The 21,487-nt window shown below is 31.7% G+C and overlaps 3 protein-coding genes across 4 annotated transcripts; all 3 read left to right on the top strand.

Annotated features, from left to right (window-relative positions):
- The first annotated feature begins 2,662 nt into the window (after nt 1-2,662).
- LOC7482392 (presenilin-like protein At1g08700) lies at nt 2,663-5,114 on the top strand. Its single transcript, XM_002319700.4, has 2 exons — nt 2,663-3,115; nt 3,734-5,114. Exons 1-2 carry the CDS (start codon nt 2,776-2,778, stop codon nt 4,753-4,755), a joined length of 1,362 nt encoding a protein of 453 aa, XP_002319736.3. The 5' UTR covers nt 2,663-2,775; the 3' UTR covers nt 4,756-5,114.
- A 1,894-nt stretch (nt 5,115-7,008) lies between these two features.
- On the top strand, nt 7,009-10,445 carry LOC7482391 (F-box protein SKIP24). Of its 2 annotated transcripts, none has more exons than XM_002319699.4 (5): nt 7,009-7,290; nt 7,389-7,562; nt 7,851-8,013; nt 8,108-8,249; nt 9,770-10,445. In XM_002319699.4, coding segments are annotated over exons 1-5 (720 nt in total). In that variant the 5' UTR covers nt 7,009-7,051; the 3' UTR covers nt 9,772-10,445. The 2 variants fall into 2 exon arrangements, with proteins under 2 accessions (XP_002319735.4, XP_006375925.3); XM_006375863.3 differs by having other exon boundaries at nt 7,010-7,290; nt 9,819-10,445.
- A 9,066-nt stretch (nt 10,446-19,511) lies between these two features.
- On the top strand, nt 19,512-21,222 carry LOC7489712 (transcription factor MYB60). The gene is made up of 3 exons (XM_002319698.4): nt 19,512-19,762; nt 19,968-20,097; nt 20,249-21,222. The coding sequence occupies exons 1-3, from the start codon at nt 19,630-19,632 to the stop codon at nt 20,955-20,957; spliced, it is 972 nt and encodes a 323-aa protein (XP_002319734.1). The 5' UTR covers nt 19,512-19,629; the 3' UTR covers nt 20,958-21,222.
- The last annotated feature ends 265 nt before the right edge of the window (nt 21,223-21,487 follow it).

The following is a 21,487-nucleotide window of genomic DNA, read 5'->3' as shown; positions in this document are numbered from 1 at the left end:
ATATGATGCTAATATTGATGACATATTTGCTATAACATTGGCTAACGTATTCTTCTTTTACAGTACATTTTACAAAGTAATGCAATCAACTGATGTCATTAGTTTCAGTGTGTACTTGTGATATAGAATGAGTTATAGCTTCTTGACATTATAAAGTGAAATGATTTTCTTAATAACCAATTTGAAGTCTCCAAACACTTTAATATGAGGCATCTTTATATTCACCGTCATCCTTAACCCAATAACCAAAGCTTGATATTCAATCATGTTGTTGGAACAACATTTAATACGCGAGAAAGTGAATGGCAAGACTTCTCCTTCGAGTGTGGTAAAATTACCCTGACACCAAATCCATTTAGTCACGATGCCACCATCAAAGGATATTTTTCAAGGTTCTGACATTTCAGTGAGCAAAACGGTCTCATAAGACAAGTTTTAAAAAAACTCTAATTCATCAAGAACATGATGATTGTCGAGAAAATTAGCTAATGTTTGCTCCTTGATTGTCTTTTATGAGACATAAAAAAAAATTCAAATTCTAAAAGTAATAACACTTATTTTTCTAATCTTCCTTATAAAAATGACTTTAAGATGTATCTGATAGGGAAGACTTGAGAGATTAACCACATTGAGTATGCTTGAAGGTAATGCCTTAAATTTTTATGGCAAACATTAGCCTGACATGTCTTCTCTATTAGAGAGTAATTTAGTTCAAGCCCATATAAAGTACTACTTATATAGTATATTTAGTTCAACCCCAATGAACATGTTTCAAAAATAATATAGAGAATAAAATATCATCCTTGTACTAGTGCTTGTAGCACTAATGGATTAAACAAGTATTATTTGATCTTTGTTCAAGTCATTAGTGCAAGCTTCATCCAAATGAAATGGCACATCCTTCTTCATAAAACAAGTATATGGATGACATCTACCAGCTAAGTTAAAAATGAATCTCTGTATATAGGTCAATTTTCCTAGGCGACTTTTCAATTCATTAGCCTATTTTACAAGTCTAACCCTATTTTTTACTTTTAGTTGATGAACAATAACCTTTGGGTGAAACTTGACATTTTATTATTGGACCAAAAAAAGATATCTCGATACATTTTTGACATCGTTTAGGTCTAAAATATAAAAAATCGATAATACACCTAGACTAAAGGCATGTAAGTTTTTTTTTCTCAGGGAGCAACTCAATATTTTCACTGTTCAAGTAAAACCAAAGGACCATAATACCCTCTTAGGTAAGGTCATTTGTATTTGAATGGGGGGTAACTTAATTCTCGAACTACAATTCATAATTTGTTTCCACTGTTGATTTGCGAAATGGGATGCATGAATTTCCTTTTTGGACTATGGATAAGCAGGTTTAGCATGTGGATTTAGAGACTGTTTGGGAACGCGTGTAAATCGCGTTCCATAAAAATTTAAATTTTGTTTTTGCTTCAGTTTAATTTTTTATGTTTTCAGGTTGTTTTGATGTGCTGATATTAAAAATAATTTTTAAAAAATAAAAAAAATATTATTTTAATGTATTTCTAGATAAAAAACACTTTGAAAAACAATCACTACCATACTCCCAAACACATCGATATGGAATTGAAAGATCCAATTTGAGATTTGATCGTTTAGGATATTTGCATGGATTTCAATATTGAAAGATTTACACGAGCATTAGACCTTACACCTCTTAATGATTTAACTGTGTTTTAGTTTAAAACAATTACACGATCGTTATATCATTTTGTATTCTATATTCTTTTTTTTTCACGGCTAATAAAATAGTTAATTTAATTATATAATAATAATAATAATAAATAAAATAAGTTTATAAAGAAAATATTATCCCGATGACATGCACAAAGAGAATACTTGAAAAAAAATATATATTAAAAAACTCAATTTCAAAACAATCAAATACTAAATAATAAAATTAAAAAACTACAAAAATCTACACGAGTTATTCAACTTAGTCGTTAATTCCAAGTCACAAAAATTTTTTATTTATTAAAATATCTTGAACATTATATTTTTATATTAATAATTTTCTAGCTCAAAATAAATCATATGACGGACCACTTAACTCATCTACTAATACATGTTAATAAACGGTTACATAATTTCAGGCTATACATATTCACTTCATTATATTATCTTAAAGTTTATTATAAAATAAATTGCGTTGATTTCAACAAGGTGCTCAAATTCAATTTTATTCTAGAAATAACACAAGCCTAACAAATAATTGTTGACGCTTTTATTATGAATAGATTTAACAATGTAAGAAAAAATTTATATTTGTTTGGTCCATAATCTTTAAGTGATAAATCATATCGGTATAATAATTTCTTGTAAGAACACGACCAACTAATAAGGACCAAAATATAACCATCTAGGTGGTGGTCCAGTGGTAAAAACTTGGGACTAAGAGATTTGCTTCTTTTGTGGTCTCAGGTTCGAGCCTTGTGGTTGTTTATATAATGGCCACTGGAGGCTTATATGATCGATAACTAGTTGGCCCGGACATCTATATTAAACTAAAAAAAATAAAATAATAAATAAGGGCCAAAACATTAATATTAATAAAAAAAAAAAAAAAAAAAAAAACAAGTGGCCAAACACAAGTAAACATTTTACCCATTGCTTAAAAATGTCAAATCTACAGAGGACTAGCTCTGAAGTGAAATACTACTCTCTACATCTTTGACGATAGTAATCCCTCACAAAAAGCCACACCCATAACCTGCTCGGCGAAATCCCAAAACCAAAAAAATGCAGTCGAGCATTTTAGATTCAATCGGTGTCGAAATTATTGGCGTCATGTCCCCAGTCTCAATCTGCATGCTCCTTGTTGTTCTCATCGTCTACTCTCTCTCCTCTTCGAACCCTTTCTCTGCGGCCTCCGCTCCGCCGATCCGCACCGCTGCTAACCTCGTCTACCTCGAGAGCTCCTCCGACTCAACCTCCCAGAAATTCGAAGGCGCTCTTTTAAACGCGCTCGTGTTTGTTATTCTCATTGCCGTGGTTACTTTTTTTCTTGTTCTCTTGTATTATTACAATTGTACTGGATTCTTGAAGAATTACATGCGGTTCTCGGCTTTTTTCGTGCTAGGTACATTTCATACTTCGACTGTTCGTGTATATTTTTTTTTACGGGGCTGTGAAGTTAATTATGTTACATTTTTTGAATTATCTTGTGAGTTTATTGTATTGAATCTTCATTTGTGTGTTCTTGCTGATTGTTGATTTCAGTGACGTGGGTTTATTTTGGGTTTTTAGTTGGGCAACTGGGCTGAAAATTTTGTCTATGATTTAGCTCCTAAAGTGTGTTTTGTTAGTTTGATGTGGTGGTTTTTGAAATGTTTGTAGATTTCATTTTGTAGTTTGATATTTGTTATCCATGATTGAAGGTTTGATTCAATGGTTTATGTATTTTCGCTTTGATTCAATGGTTTATGTATTTTCTTGTTGCTTTTTCAAGTTCATGATTGCATGTTAGCACAGTTACCAGTTCGGTCATGTCATAGATGTGACTTGATTTTGTGTTTGTGATGGTGTTGGTTTTAGTGTTATTTCATGGATGGATAGATCCTCTTTCTCAACAATTTAGCATATTCCAATGCCTTTAGACTCAATTATGATTTGTGTGAGTTATTATTGGGACTTTTGATTGTTAATGACATGCCATTTTAGGTGTTCTTCTTAGCTTTGTGTTCTTGCTGCTTCTCAGGTACAATGGGCGGCTCAATTTTTCTATCAATGATTCAGCATTTCTCAATTCCTGTTGATTCAATTACCTGTTTTATTCTGTTGTTTAATTTTACAATTGTGGGCGTAATGTCATTGTTTTCAAGTGGGGTACCGATTTTTGTGAGGCAAGGATATATGGTGGCATTGGGGATATTTGTGGCAGCTTGGTTTACTAAGTTACCAGAGTGGACTACGTGGGCTTTGCTGGTAGCTTTGGCACTATATGATTTGGTGGCAGTTCTGGCACCTGGTGGGCCACTTAAGATGTTGGTGGAGTTGGCTCAGACTCGAGATGAGGAACTTCCAGCATTGGTTTACGAGGCTCGTCCAACAGTTTCACAAAATGGGATTGTGCAGGGTCGGAGTTTGGACCTTCTGGTTGGTGGTGTTTCGGACTCTCGGTCAGTGGAGATGCAAGCTATGTCAAGTAACAACGTGGATCAAAATGAGAATCAAAATCGTGCAAATTCTGGCTATACTGTTATTCAGGATACCAATTTTGGAAACATGGAAGGTGTACAAAGGAGAGATGAAGGGGGGAGGTCCTTGTCAGTGGATATTTTGCATGAGAGGCACTCATCTAGCAGCAGCTCATCAGAGTATTCAACTGTGGTTGGAAATCGTGACTCTGAGATAGTTGTCGATGAGGAAAGGTCTCCGCTTGTTGGTGCACCAGAAATGAGGAATGGGGGGGAACAGATGAGGGATGGCTTGGAGAATTCTGATGTTTCTAGTAGAGGTATTAAACTTGGTCTTGGAGATTTTGTGTTTTACAGCGTCCTTGTGGGCAGGGCTGCAATGTATGATCTGATGACAGTATATGCATGTTACCTTGCAATTATTTCTGGACTTGGCTGTACCCTTATTTTGTTGTCAGTGTGGCGCCAGGCTCTGCCAGCTCTCCCTATTTCAATAGCTTTGGGTGTCATCTTTTACTTCTTGACCCGGTTATTGATGGAACCTTATATTGTTGGGACAGCAACACAGCTGATGATGTTCTAATCCTCTATTTTATAAGAAGAAGATTTTTACTGTTCAAAGAAAATTTTCAAATAGACATGAATTTTGGATACATAGCTGTAAGTATTAACCCCTGAAATTTCTACTCCTTTAGGTCATGCAAGGTCCTCATGATTCTAGTCCATGATTAGATAATGCAGCAAAGTCAAGTAACTGGTAAATTCAACGAGTGTTATCTGACTCAGGTTTAAGGTTGTTAGCTTTATCAAATTCGGAACTTATTTTCTGATGCTGAACTTCTGAAGTGTGTTGACATTATTGTCTTCTTTTAGCTTGTATTTCAAATGCTATGTGGAAAATTTAATTAATTTTAATTACAATGTTACATTTAATTCTGAACAGACCCACACACATATATGCTTGTGCTTTTGCTTATATGGGACCTTGACAACCATGTTCTCTGTCGTTGAAGCTATTGCTATCTTCTTAATATCCTCTTTTTAAACTTTAAACTTGATAAGCTCATAGCATAGAATTAGAATCAACATATTTGTTCTGAAATGTTAGATTATGAGTTGAGGATTTTGAATGAGAAAACTCTAGTATTTGAGTTACTGCTGGCATGTTAATTTTTTTTAGCATGATTTGAATACCAAAAAAGCTATGAGCTATCACCCATTTAATGGCTTGCAATTTTCTTGGTTTTTTGCTCTTTTCTTGTGAGGAGTTCTTACGCTTTTGGCATACAGCAGTTACAAGTGGATGAAAAGAGAATTTGCATCACTGTTACATGTTTATGAACCTTTACTACTTCTGAAATTGTAATTTCAGTAACAGATGCACAGGACTCGAAAAGTTCTTGGTGATTTAGAAAATTCATTCAAGGTTTATATGTGATATTCATCTGTTTGTAGATGGCAACATTGGCTAAGCTAGACCAAGGATACTATTCCCTTGGAGTATCATGCAACCCATTTGCCAGTAAATGAAAAAAACAAGTCATACTCTGCAGTGCAGCTGAAAATACCCATATTTGTGCAAATCAAATATGAAACTTCTCCCTGTTTGAGAGAATGTCTTTTGGAGCGAATGAATGTTTGAGATGATAGATTTATGTAGTCATTAATGAGTGGCCTGGGTTGGGATGAGAGGATGCTTTACAGGGAGTTGTTATGGAAACAAACTGAGGTGTATCCATTTGCTTTATGAACCTATAATTTGTGGTCCTGTTATACCACGATGGATGAACGAGATTTAACCAAATCAGCTCATCAATGCCGAATCATGGTGACCTATTTTTTGAGCTTCTAATTGGATTTGGAATGTGTATCGATCCACTGTTTGATATTGTGCAGTGTAGAGCAAGTATCTTCAAACTATCAATGAAATGCATTTCTTTCCGAATTCACAACCTTAGGAGTAGAACAAAGTCCAGCATTTTAGCTCTTGTAATTCGCTAAATTTCCACTTTAACCCTCTTTTTATTTTCTTTAAAAAAAGGGCCTATCAATGCCAATCTCATATTTATTTAAAGTTTTTATGCAGCTCCACCTTTCCAATTGCATTTAAGCTCAAAAGAGTTGATTGGGAGAGGGGTGGTTTGCGGGAGTGAATTCTACATGGGATATATATACTTAATTGTTGTACTTGTTATATTTTTAATAAAAAGATTAGTGTTTCCTGAGTGATTGGTAAGAAATGTTGGTATTCTTTAAAAAGACGGGTTGACAATAAATAACTAATGACAAGTAAATATTTTTTTAAAAAACAAGTTAATAAAAAACAAGTGTTATATTTAATTACGATAATCATTGATCATTGACGAGAAAGATAAATGCGGTATTTGACTATTTATATATAATGATATCATATAGGCTCTCTTGAAATTCATAGCTATATATTATGGAGTGTGCCGGATTAAAACATAATCAATTCTCTATTAAAAAAATGAAAAGGTTAGATTTTATTAACTAATTTTAAAGGAGTACAATTAAAATTGTTTTTTAAAATATTTTTTATTCAGAAATATATTAAAATAATATTTTTTTTTTATTTTTTAAAATAAATAATCTAAAAATACTAAAAAAATATTAATTTAAAATAAAAAAATAAAAAAAAATCAAATTTCTTTAAAATAATTTTGAAATGTAAAAATAAACGGTAATTAATAGTGTAACCTGAAACATCTTTGAAAAATAAGGCTAATATTAGAATATAATGACAAAAATAAAACATTAAAAAAGATTAAGGGGGTAAGATATAGTTTACCCAATCAAATAAGTAGGAGTAGGAGTAGGAGTATCAAACCGTTGAAACTACAAATTAAAAAAAAATAAAAATGGGAGGTGTACCAGACGAACTATGGAGACAAATTCTGGAAATGGGAATCCAAAATTCCAAATTGAACTACAAAGATCTGTGTTGTATCTCAATTTCCTGTAGACGCCTCCACCGTTTATCCGCTGAGAACTCTCTTTGGCTCCTCCTCCTCTCCTCCGATTTCCCTTCTCCAAATCAACAAAACCCCAACCCCAACAATTCAACTTCTGCATCAGCTAAATCAACTTATAAAATCAAGTATCCTTATTTCAAAATCGAAATCTTATGTTTTTTTTCTTGATGAATTTGCTTTTAATACTGTTCAAAATTAATGAATGTTTTTTTTTTGGGATTAGGTTTGAGAGGGAGAAATCGAGGAAGGTTGCGGCGCATAGAAGGGCGGTGCTTAGAAAGGAGAGTGAAGTTTTGGAGTTTGAAAGGAAAATAAGAGAAATTGAGAATGGATTGCGTCAAGAGACGGAGAAAATGAGAGCCACGGCTGCTGAATTGTCCAATTTACACAAGGTCAGGTAAATCACTCTTTTTCCTTCTTCGTTTTGTATTCGAACAATTATATGTCATGTTGCAAATGATTTTAGAGTATTAATGGGAAAAACAAATAAAATAAAAGAATAATGGAATAGCAGAGCAATTTGTTTCAAATAACAGAAGCCTGTAATTTGTTTGAATCTCAAACTCATTTCAATCCTTTAGCATTTGATTTCAGTTTATAACTTTCCCAATTTCATTGATTTGGATATTCCTCTTTGAAGTTTTTGCATTCATGGATGAGAGTTCTTTTTTTTTTTCTTCTTCAGGCAAGCTTCTGTGGCTCTGAATGTGTGGCAGCCGGAAGTTATTAGGGGTAGGCAAAAGCAAATAGTGGAGCAGAGTGCTGTTCCAGTTGAATCTCGAGTTCATTCACTTGAGATGGAACTTAAGCTTTGCAGGCAACGGATATCAGGCTTTGATAAGGCTTATGTAAACTTTGATCTCTCTCTATGTAGTAGTCAGTATATCAGTTTAGTAGAAATTGAAAGCGTTCTTTCCTAATTCCTGATCATTTTCGTGTCAGAGAGATGAGAAGCGGAGACTTGAGTTGGCAATGGAACAGTTGGCGTCCATGAAATATCATCCATTACGAGATCATAAGTTGATAAATAGTGGTGACAAGGAACAGAAAAAAAAGAGGAAGAAGTTGAAAACATCTGTTATCTGTAAGAGCCTCAAACTTTGTCATTTTGATTTTGAACAAAATGTTGCTTGTAATTTGAATAACAAGTTGAAAGCATTTTGCTTCACCCCTTTTTTTCTTGTTAGCTGTTATTGGTAGCTCTTATAGATTGCTTTGACTCTCTGAACTTGATCTTTGCCCTGTCCTTCATCCTCTTTCATTGGACATTTCAGTTACTGTTAGATTATTTTATATCTTTTTGAAGGGGGAGTTGGGAATTGGGAATTTGCTATTTGTAGTTTCTTTGTTTGTGCTCTTGACCTGCGATCAATCCTTTTTCCACTGTATTCCATTTGGTTACTTTAGATGCATATTGGATTCTTTTGCTTTTCAACTTCCTTCTTTTAATTGCCAGTAGAATGAATGTTGTTATTGATGCGCGCGCTAATAATTCTTTTTGTTTTGAGCAAAAATAAAAATTGCTAAAGTGTTTTAATGGTGAAAAACAAAGGATGTTGCAGGGATTGCTGCAATGACACCAGGAATTAAAAATTCTGTAAGGAAATCGTAACTGACCACAAATATCCATTTCTAACACTTATTGCAGTTAGGTTCACAGATTTGATACTACGCCCAGTGATATTTATACCCTCCTATTATAATTCAGTTTTCTTTCTTTCTTAATTTTTTTTTAGCTGAAAAACAGAACATGTGCTTTGTCACACGTTCAAAATATTAGTCTCTGCTCCAATGCTACTTATTTACTTATTTAGCGAAATGAGTTTTCAATTTAAGTGTCTGCCCAAATGAACAAATTTATGACCCCTTTGTTTTCTTTCTTTTTATATTTAAATGCTTTCAGGCTTATGGGACTGGAATGTAAATTATGTTGATTGAGCTAGGTTTCAGAGTTTTTTTTTTATCTGATTTATGACGATGAACTGAGTTCTATTGTTAAACAAACGAGAATTAGTTTAACTTGCTTAGAAGTCAAGCTTGATCTACTGACAAGTAGGTACACTCCCTTTTAGACCTCTTTGGCTGGCCTTATCAAGACCACCTGAAATTTTCTACTGCTCTCCACCCTGCCTCTGGTTCTTTGCTTTTTTTAAGCACTAACATTTAATCTTGACAAGAAACTTGAAAAATAGTCTATATTGAAATCATCCTGTCATTATTGCTGAACCTAGAGATAGACTACTGTTATGAGTTATCTCCATGTTAATGAAATTAACCCTTCTATGGCAGCCTACTGCCACTGCATAGATTATCGATAAAGTTTGTGATTGGCATTTAGCAGAACAACAAATTTCATACTTTCCTCTTCACTGCTTTACCTCAAAGACCACTAAAATTTGTAATAAAACAATATTGGTTGGATTGTGTCTCATAAAAATTGCTTTGTTATGAGGATATTGACATTCTTAAAAAAATGATGATATTGAGCAGTTGAGATAATTTGCGATGAACTATAGTAGTCTGTAGATATAGTGTATTTTTTTACTCACTAAACCTACTAATATGAATTTGCCTATTCCATATTTTGACATTTCTTTTTGGCAGGACTTGCTTGTAAAACAATCTCTAAGTGCCTTTTTAATTGTTTCTCCAGTTCCTGAAAAGCAAGGGTAAAACGTCAAAGCAGTGGAGGCTTTCACAAACAACCAACAGCCTGGCTGGTACTGCCATGGAAAAATCTCTAGTTGGTACAGTCCTCTGTCTTCTCCTTGATAGAGTTACAGAACTGGATTCTCTACTGGGCTCTTGACAAGCTTTGCTACAGGAGATGTTGAGTGGGGGACTTGATCCTTAGTCCATGAGAATGGGAAATCGTTGTAGAAACCGATTAGGGTTTCATATATTAAGTTAACATTACATAGTGTTATCATCTGTATGTACATGAATCAACCTGTTGTCTGGGCTATGCTAGATTTTATTTTTGGTCACAAGGTTGGGTCGTTTATTGATACTCCATGAAAGGAACAATGTTAGAGGATGTGGATTCTTGTCAACATGGACAAGTACTTAAGTTCTACCGAGGCCGTAGCCCAGGTCTCGTGGATGAGGCTTGCTGTCCCCTGCCTGATGGGCATGCAGCTATCTGACGGAGAATTTAGCTACCGGAGAATTTAATTGTTGGCTGCGGTTGCCAAGAAAGCTGTGAAGTAGGGGAAAGATGAGCTACGTTGTCACTAATGTCTCCATTCTTTATTCAACTTTTAGTAAGTTGTCTGGTGAACGGTGTTTGCGCTCTGGTGTCTGGTTTTCATTCCCTTTAAAACCTTTTAGACGATGCTGTTGTTACCTTGCAATCCAAGAAATACCACTGAAGTTCTAGGGATTCCTACTGGTGGAGTTACAGTATTTCGTTTGGTTAACTTGTCCTAGGGGCATCTTATGTTAAAAGATGAAAAAAAATAAAATCTTGATGGCCGACCCCGTGAGGATGTTACCTCGTAAAATCCAGCCAAGAAAGAGAGAGGGGACTGGACTACCAATTTAGTACATTTAATTTTTATAATCCACAAGTATAATGCATTTAATTCAAACCCAGTAACAAGTAAAAAGAATTGCATTAGCATAAAAAAAAATTATTTTTTTTTTTGCAAATGTTGGGTGGTGGTTTAATTAGTTCTTCAAGTAAAATCTTTAATTGTGAAGTAAAAGTCTAGTTATGAATGCTAACTCCACTCCGCGTGAACTTGAATGCAAAAGCCTCCCCCACTGCGTAAACTCTCGCATAAATATCTGCAGGCGAATTTGGTGGTACATAATTTTTGGTCATTTCTTCGTGCCAGATTATTTCGGTGGTAGGATGACAGTTTTTCTTATTTATTTAGTGCTTGATTTGAAATGTGATTATGGTTATTTTTTAAAGTATTTTTTACTTGAAAATATATTAAAATAATATTTTTTTTATTTTTTAAAAATTATTTTTGATATCAGCACATCAAAATCATTTGAAAACACAAAAAAATATTAATTTGAAACAAAAAAAATATAAAAAATTTTTAAATTTTTTCAAAATCGCATTTAAAACACAAAAACAAACAGAGAATTTTACCGTAAATAATATTTTCAAACTAGTTTATACATCAATTAAGATTATGTTTTTTTTTTAAAAAATAATTTTAAAAATATACCCTTCATATTGCTTTAATGCATTCATAGGATTTTAATAAATTTTTCTAAATGCTAGCTCTAAAGTTTGAACTCAAAAAATAAAGAAAAAAAAATGATACATTCTTCTTCATCACCGAACCAATTCTTCTAGTGTTATGAGATGATCACAATTATAACATAAGTATTATATAATGATATATACTCAAATTCTATACATACATGAAGACACGTGTGTGTGTGTATTATATGACAAAATGTAAATAAAATATTTTTAGAGGGTAATATTGTGCATTAAAAAGTAATATAATATATATAATTCTCAAATCTTCCAGGAAAAAAATCTTTATTTAAAAAAAAAAATATAAAATGAAACTAAGTTTGTAAAACTATTTCTGTAAATGATAACAAAAGATGATACCACGTATTGAAGAAACGAAGGAGGCTTGTTTAGACCGAAATAGTTGTTGAGTCGGTACCCTTCAAATTACTCCTTTTTGTGTGTGTCTTTATAAAGGGGTGTAAATGTGTTAAATGTTGTTCTTTTTATTTAAAAATAAATTTAAATAATATTTTTAATTTATTTTTAATATTAGCATGTTAAAATATTATAAAATATAAATAATAATTTAAAACTAAAAATAACTTTAAAAAATCTCAAAAATATAATTGAATGATAATTCTAAAAAGCGCAAAATTCTAATTATAACATCATCAATATCATAAATTATTTTTAATATTAGCACGTTAAAATGATTATAAAATATAAAAAATAATTTAAAAAAAAAAATAATTTAAAAAATTTTAAAAATATATTTGAATTATAATTCTAAACAACGCAAAATTCTAATTATAACATCATCAATATCATAAATTATTTTTAATATTAGCACGTTAAAATGATTATAAAATATAAAAAATAATTTTAAAAAATTTAAAAAATACATTTGAATTATAATTCTAAACAACGCTAAATTCTAATTATAACATCATCAATATCATAAAAAAATATTAATAAAATAAATTTAATAACACCCAAAAAAATCATCAATAATCAATAGAGTGATCATATGTGTTTTCAAATGTATATGTTTTTCACCTATAATTTTAATTACAAGCGAGTCACCCAAAACCTTTGAATAATAATTGTTATACAATCAAGTTATTTTTTTGATAATTTTTAGTATTATTGGATCATTGAGAAATTTTTATTGTATCTCCAATATAATTGAGAATTATATTATAATTAGAGTTTTGAAATGCTTTTTTTTTCTTTTTTTTTTCTGCGCAAGCTTATTTATTTATTTATGATGTTTTTGAACAGCTACAAAATTGAATTTTGCATTTCTCAACCTGAAGAAAAAAGCTGTAACAGGAGGAAGATGTCAGGTCGATTAAAATTATAATGTAAGGTTGATGTGCTTCTTCTTCTTCTCTTGTTCTTCTTCTTTAAAGTCGACTAAAAAGAAATTGAAGTGTTTTTTTTTATTATTAATATGAGTGTTTGAACTTAATTAATTTTATAAATTTTAAAATTAATAATTATATAAATTTTTAATAGTTAAATAAAAAATATTTAGTAAAAGAACTTAAAATTTGACCTCGGATTAAAATGACGAGATTAATTAGCCGTACTTTTAGGTGTGTAGCCTTTGGAAGTTTCCACAGTTCCTGACAGCTTAGGTTAAGGCTACAATAGGGAGTAGTGTTGTAATCTTTCAACACCTACTATGAGACAGATTGTACTTTTTAACAATACTCTGTGAAGACATGGAAGGGGGTCCTTAGGCTAAAGTCCTGTCAATTAATGAGTAAAACTTTGTCAAAATGATTGCCAACTTTGCTTTCACGGCAGATACAATTAATTAATACTTTGATGGGTAATGTCATGTGTTTTTATAAAATATTTATTTTAATTAAAATAATATTTTTTAAATATTGATATATTAAAATTATTAAAAAACATATAATTTTTTTTAAAATTAAATCAATCTAAAAAACATTTTAAGAAAATAAATTGAATAGTAAAAACAATTGAGATTGTGGTAATTATTGTTTTTCAAGTGTTTTTCACTAAAAAATACATCAAGATAATATATTAATTTATTTTTTAAAAAAATTCATCAAAATACAATTCTTTTGTATTCTTGTGTCATTAAACATTTCATATTGATAGTGCAATGGAATCTCGAGATTTTAATTTTTTTTTCATCTTATTTCTAAATTTGGAACAATTACTCAACATTCTTGCTCTTATTTTTGAACAAAATAGACGTGCTAAATGTATACATACACCTATTTTTAATAGTTGATACTATATGTCATATCAACTCTAACTTCTTGTCCTGAATGCTTCTTGAGTGATGCTGCTTTTACTATTGTTTATACTATTAATCATGTATTTTATTTTAGTACTAGTAATCTGTCACAAATTTATTTGTTGATGATCCTAATACAGAGTTTCTCTTTCCGCTCATTCTACTAGTGGTTGAAACCATGTTTTGCAAAAATTTAATTTTTTTTTTGCTTAAAATTAATTTTTTTTAATATTTTCAGATCGTTTTGTTTTGGCTCATTGTGTTTGATTTTCAATCTGGTAAGCAGAAGTTTCCTAGTTTTGGTGCAACCCGTAATTGTTGAGGTTGCCCGAACGATAACATTGATGACTAAATCGTCGATGGAAGTGCCACTATTTTAATGGAGTCAGGTTTCCAAAAATCCTGAATAAAAACCTATGATTGATGCAGGGTTCGGAAAGTTCAGGATTAATATTAACTTAAAAAATTAATATTGATGAACTAATTCTTTTGCAAATATGAACTTCAACAAAAAATTTTACTGGGATAGAGCTGACAACACTGTTGTTGGGAGGGTTTGATAGAATCACGTTGTAACTAGGTAAGATTGAAATTAAAATAAATATTTTTTTATCCAAATGTTAAAATTTTATTTTTTATTTATTAACCGATAATTCATTTCTACCATATATGTTGCATGATTTTTTGTACGAGGCTCGGAAAAAAAAAGCCAAAAAATATGCTAAATAAAAAGAGCTTCTAGGCTAGAAAGACATGGTGATTTGGAAGGATTTCAGACCTCCATATGTCTTGGAGGCTGTATGGGTAGAATATATTCAACAAGTAATGTCCGAGCATTTCATGCGACAGCAACAATTCGATGCGGAGAACCAAAACATGCAGATTCACGATTCATTACCACGCACACCAGTGGATTCATTCTGTTTGTTTCACATGCAAAACAAATAATAAGATTCTTTTTTCATTACATCTATTTTTTAAAATTGTTGTTTTATATGAATATGTTTAACTAAAATTTTTTTTTTCTTTCAGGCTATAGTTCGTGGACATGAACCAAGACCAATGGAGCTTTTATTAGAAACGCACGTGTGAAATGATGAACGTCGGAAAGGGGTGCAACAACTCATGCATAGCCGAGCTCAGTACTTCATGGTATGTTTTATTTCAACAAATTATTTTCTTAAGTTATTATTTTTATGAATTTGCTGATTTTCTCTCTCCAGGAAACGTACAACACCTAGTTTCAAGAGAGATACGAGGGCGATCCTTCAACCCATCCAAAACTTGATTTGGAACTATGGTTGGCAATGGACCTAATAGAAATCGGGTTTACAGTATCTCAAACACTACAATCGAGGACTTGCGGATTACCCGAAGTGTTTCAACTCATTGATGCTTGCAATCGGTTCTTAGTACTCAAACTCCAGAGCTTAAGGCGATTTTAAATCAACAAGTTGAAGCTCGGACGATCCATTTTGCTGCTGAGACAGAACGACTTAGTGCTGAGATGACCAAACTCTAGCGATTGTACTTGAAGCTAAAATCACATATGGGTGTTATATGTGCTCCCATCTATGAGCACCGATGGAATGATCAACATAACAAGAATCATCGAGAAAAGTTTTTTTGATGAATAGTTACCATTTATGAGCCCATTGGTAAAAAATCATGCCGATAGAATCATTGTCTAACTACTGACGAAATATTCTGTTGGTAAAATGTAAAATTTTGGTAGTAATTCTCACCATTAGCCAATCTTTTCATTAATGTGATCAATATAACAGCCTTAAAAGTCCTACTCTCCATCATTTAAAAACCGAATGGTAGTAGCCCTACTCACAACCTCATCCCTTTTAGCTCAGATAACAACAAACACCATCAACAACAACTCGGTCTCCTCATAAACCAATGCTAGTTTTTGCCCAAAACCAACCAAAATAGCAGCCCAGATCGAGACCATAACCAAACCAAAATAATCCCTCTTTTCCACCAAATTCAACCTGAAATATCATCTAGAAACCAAGAAAAATGAACATGAAAACAAATCCAAAAATGATTCAATCATCTCAACCTCAATTGCCACCTAAAAAGCCAATAATTTCTTACTTTTTATATAGGTTAGAGGTAGCATGTGAGGAGCACGCACCACTTATGTTCATCATTGCCTAATTTATATTTGTTCGCGAGTGAATGCCATGTGTTGTCGTTATCCAGCCAACCTCTAGTAGATTCTAGCCACTGATAATTATTTTTTTAAGTTCATTTTCATTGAAAACAAAATTTTCTTATGATGATTGGTTTGAATTATATATGGGTTGTGTATTATTTATACATATGTTTGAATTTTGAATAAAGGAACTTATTTCATATTGGATGTTTCTGATTTTTTGTACATGACATGTTTAATTAAATTATTTTATTTTTGTTGGTATTTTGGTATAGCACATTGGGTTACATGTGATATGTCCATATGAGTTAATTGAATTTACTCTGATGTGATGAATTGGATTTATATATGATGCCTTAATTTTTCTGTAGTTTAAGTAACATGGATTAATTAAGATTATTCTGGTGTGAAGAGTTGATTTATATACGAAGTGATGATGGATTGGTTGAGAGAATTGAATCTATTTTTATCAATTTCCATATATAAATGATGAATGTGTTGTGTCAGATTTGATGGTTTTTTTTTAATTTTATATATGAAGGGTGAGATTTTACATGGAGTTTGTTTTATTTACATTTTTTAATGGTATGAATATTTTCTTATATAAAAAAAGATTTTTTTGATTTTGTATTCCTTTGTGTTTGTTTATTTTTATCTTTCGATTTTTGAATAAAAAATAAATAAAAATGATTTTTCTGAAAAATGAATTTGAATCTGTTAGTTGATTGGTGTTTTGGCAATAACCTTTTTACTCATTTTTTCTATAAGATAGTAATTCATCATCCTACCAACGAAGTCACTTATGATGTGATAACATTTTTTAAAACAAAAAAAGGATAAAAAATATGTAGCATGTCCTTTTATTTTATATATGGTTATTATTTAGTAATTAATTTATTCTATTTTATTTTGGTGAGAATGGATGCTAAGAATTTTTTTTTTGTTTCAGGATATATTCCTTTTTACCATATCGTGAGTTGATTTAGACCAGGTCAACATGATCTTATAAGGTTTATTGAGAGTGAGTGGTAACCTAAAAGCCTAATTTGGGACATAATCAAGAAAATGAGTTCAAAAAACCCAATTTAATATTCGCCATCTTCTCGAGTTCAACGTCCGTGTTTTAAAAGTGAGGATCAAGTCTTGTAGCCAAACTCAATACCAAATCAATATCCTAGGTCTTTATATTCAAGAATATGCTAGTTTAAGCACATAATTAGAAAGGCCCAATAAGTACGCCATCACAGGTTTTAGAATATAGAGGTAGCTTACCTTAGGTATAATATTTTAGGGTGATGCGTCTTTCTTTTAGTATAATCAACCCCTTACCTAAGAATATCTGAAAACCAATTATAGTTTCTAGCTACATTAAACTAGGTAGTGACTTGATGTGAACCCCGTGAATATGAGGATTTAGAAATCTACAATCAAATCAACTCTTTTCAAGAAAGTTAAGATCAAGTTTGAAATTGAACTTGACACAACGATAACTTGCATTGAAACACCAAACTATAAATAATCGAATCCCCACCTAACATCTATAAAGAGATGAAAATGAGAAGTATAGAAGACGACATAAAGTTTGGTTAATTTTTCGATAAGTTAGAGTAGTTCAATGAAGAATAAAAAAATATGAGCAAAACTTCTCACACACAATAATAATTGTTAAAAACAAAGTTTGTTCCCCTAAAAAAATTCTAAATACAAGCTAAATAATCCTATCTATACTAGATAAAATGTCATAAACAATGCTAAAAAAATAATAAAAGAGTTCTAAATAAAAAAAGGAAAAAGAACCCTAAATCAATTATGAAACTAATATAAATACTGGTAGCTTCTGGATCTTATCGCAAGGTCTTTCAGATATTTAATTAACCTGAAATATTAATCTAATATAGAACAAGACCTCTGAAAATTTCTGATGAAATTTCAGCTCGATCCAATGGTTGGATTGAAAACTATAACTGTTAGAGTAAACTATACATTAAGAAAAATAAGCCTCAAACTGCCAAAATTAATTAGCCAATGAAGTAGATGGATTAGGTCCATTTTGTACACGAATTAAATTGACTAAGGCCTGATCTTTATTTGTTGATGTTGTATTCATGAAATTCACCTTGGTTTAAATATTCCGAATAAGCCCATTAAATGTATATTTGAGTTTTTTTACTCTTAATCTTGTAATAGCAAAATTGAAGCTTTTAATGGATTTTTTTTTGTATAGTCTTGATGGTATTGTGACTTCTTGTTTATTTTTGAGTTTTTTTTTTTAACTCTAAAAGTTTGTTTGATATTATGTAGAGTTTTTTTAAAATTTATTTTTGATATTACAACATTAAAATGATTTAAAAACATAAAAAAATAAATTATTTTCAAAAATATTTTAAAAACACAGCATCTTACAAACCTGATTTGCCGCGAAGTCCGTAGCGACCTATGGAAGTCACTGAACCATAATAATGAAATACAAAATAAGGCCTCGTTTGTTTGCTAGAAAGTAGTTTTTTTTTTGGAAAGTGAATTCCGGGAAAGTATTTTTCGATGTTTGGTAGTGTAATGGAAAATAAGTTGGAAAACACTTTCTAGTGTTTGGTTATGTCATGGAAAATGAACTGGAAAATAACTTATTAATGTTTTATTTTTCTCAAGTTTATTAAAATAATGAGAAACAAATCTTACAAATTAAAAAGTTGAATGAGAATGAAATTGAAAAAAAATATAATTTCATAAATTATCTCAAATAAAATAAATAATAATCAAAATAATAGAGATCAAATCTAAAAAATTAAAAAAAATGAAAGATGAAGAAATTAAAATAATAATAATTAATATTTCATAAATTATTTCAAATAAAATAAGTAACAATCAAAAGAATGAGGACCAAATTTGATAGATAAAAAATTTCAATAAAAAAATGATAAGGAAAAGCAAATAACAATTATAAAAAAAAGACCAAAATTAATATAAAAATTAAATTTTAAGAGATGAAATTGAAAAATAAATATTCAAAACAAATTATATATAGCAATCAAAAGTTTGAGGATCAAATTTGATATAATCAGTAAATAATGATATTTCTAAATTTTTCACAACTTCTGGAAAGTGTTTTTCGCCCAAATTTTTCAGGAAAACACTTTCCTGAAAACCAAGCCAAATTTTTCTTTGACTGGAAAGTGTTTTCCGTTGACTAACTTTTCTAATGACAAACAAACACAGAAAAGTTTGGAAAGTGGTTTCCCGGAAACCACTTTCCACAGAACAAACACAACCAAAAAGAAAAATATTTTTCTGGAAATTAAATCAAATTTTTCTTTGACTGGAAAATATTTTCTATTGATCAATTTTTTTTAATAGCAAACAAATATAGAAAAATTTAAAAAATAATTTTTCAAGAAACAAACGTGTTCTAAGTATTGTAATTTACCCAAAGTGAGAGGTGCCGGATAGAAGAGAAATAAAGACTGTAGGGCTGGGAAGTTTCCTACCTTTGGGTGAAAAGAGCTGCAGTGGCACGTGATCGGCCAGATAGGAAAAGCCACAGGAGAGACATTCACTTCCCTTCTGACATTGGCTTCTCTTTCTAGATTGACTAAGTGAAATTTAATAAAAAGGCAAGGTGAGTCAGCATGGTAGATCAAGTGTGGTGTAAAAAGAAACCTGGTGCCCCCCTAGACGTCCATGTATATATACTTTCACATGGTGATAGATTACACTATTTGACAAGTCCCTATAGAGAGAAGCTTTAGCCTAGACGAAAGGGAGAGTGATTAGCTAGCAAAAGAAAAGAGAGAGGAAATTGTGGGTGAAGGTCCTAAGCCATGGGAAGACCTCCTTGCTGTGACAAAGTTGGGATCAAGAAAGGTCCATGGACCCCTGAGGAGGACATCATCCTAGTCTCTTATATTCAAGAACATGGTCCAGGAAATTGGAGATCAGTTCCTACCAACACTGGTAAGTTCCACAACTTAGATCCATCTGATTGCTCCTCATCATTTATGAAATGAATCCCAATGACCAGTTTTGAAATCTTGGCATGGGACTTACATTTCCAATGTTTTTCAAGACATGGGGTTTTCATTTTTGGATGATCAGTACGTAAATAAACATTGAATTATGGAGTACACTAATGGATCAATATATCTTGTTGCTTGCAAAGGGTTGTTAAGGTGCAGCAAAAGTTGCAGGCTTAGATGGACTAATTACCTCAGACCAGGAATTAAGCGAGGCAACTTTACACCACATGAAGAAGGGATGATAATTCACTTGCAAGCTTTATTGGGTAACAAGTAATCCCCAAAAACCTCAATTTTCTGTTTAAATTTTTGTGTTTTTCATTTGGTAAATCGAATTATATCGTTAGTATTTTTTTATGACATAATTACATGTCATGAATTAATTTGAATCCTTTTTGTTGTTCTTGATTTATTTGGACGACAGATGGGCAGCCATAGCTTCATATCTTCCCCAGAGAACAGATAATGATATAAAGAACTACTGGAACACCCACCTGAAGAAGAAACTAAAGAAGTTCCAATCGGCTTTGGATCCTATGGCACAAGGCTCAGCAAGTAGTCAGTTTATGTCGAAAAGTTTCAATGAGAGAAAGTGCTTGGATGATTTCACCACCGATTCCTCAGTCCTCAACAGGCCTAATCAGGTCTCCACATATGCATCAAGTACCGAAAACATTTCGCGCCTTCTTGAAGGTTGGATGAGATCATCTCCAAAGCCAAACGGCACTGATCTTCTCAAAGAAAATTGGGAGAAAAACAACAACAGCCTGGAAAACAATGGTCATAGCTTTGGCAATTCAGTGGCTACAAATTCTCTTCAATCTTATAGGCCAAAACCCGAGGAAGAAAGTGGTGATCTAATCTCTCATGAAGAGTTTGAGTCCATTTTATCACTTGAGAACTTGAATAATGTTGCATGGGACAAATCCTCTTGTGATTCTGCTACTGTTGTTACTACTACAAAGGATTTCAAGAGCTCTACGAGTGATGAGAAGGCCAATATTACAATGACTGAGAGGAAGCAGAAATCTGATGAAAGCACTCCCCCCCTGTCATTTCTTGAGAAGTGGCTCTTGGATGAAAATGGTTCTGTTCAAGTGGAAGAAATCATGGAACTGTCTCCAATATTCTGAGCACGTTATTGTTCCTTCTCTCCCATTCTCGATCCTTTTTTTTTTTTCTTTTTCCTTTTTCTTTTGTTTTATTTTTAGTTTCAGCTAAACCAGTGGAGGAAAAATCAAAGAAAAAAAATAGCAGTGTGATCTCTCAGGGTTTAATCTCTTGTTTTGTTTAATCTCTCAGGGATTCTGAGAAGTTAGGATCTCTTTGCAAATTGTAATTAATCTTATTATATATTAATGAATTGAATGTCATGAAATAACCTAATTAAGCATTTCACACTCTGTGTAATTTGTGCGAGACCAGCAGCATGTTGACTGAGAGGAAAAAAAAGCAAAAAAGTCCTGCTAATTAATAAGTACTCCATTGCAAAAAGTCAAATTACACAGGATATGTATATGTGGATCGAATTTGGTTCAAGGGTTAGAAAGAGATGCGCCTAACGCACGACAGCGAAGAAAGAAAAAAATGAAAGAGAAGAGTAGTCTACCCATTTATTAGAGATCCTTTCATGGGTCTCCACCAGATATTGATTAACTAGTAG

The sequence above is a fragment of the Populus trichocarpa genome, chromosome 13, assembly GCF_000002775.5.
Source record: "Populus trichocarpa isolate Nisqually-1 chromosome 13, P.trichocarpa_v4.1, whole genome shotgun sequence".
NCBI classification, from domain to species: Eukaryota; Viridiplantae; Streptophyta; class Magnoliopsida; order Malpighiales; family Salicaceae; genus Populus; species Populus trichocarpa.
Note: the sequence above shows the minus strand (reverse complement) of the source record. Positions and strands in the feature narration are given on the sequence as shown.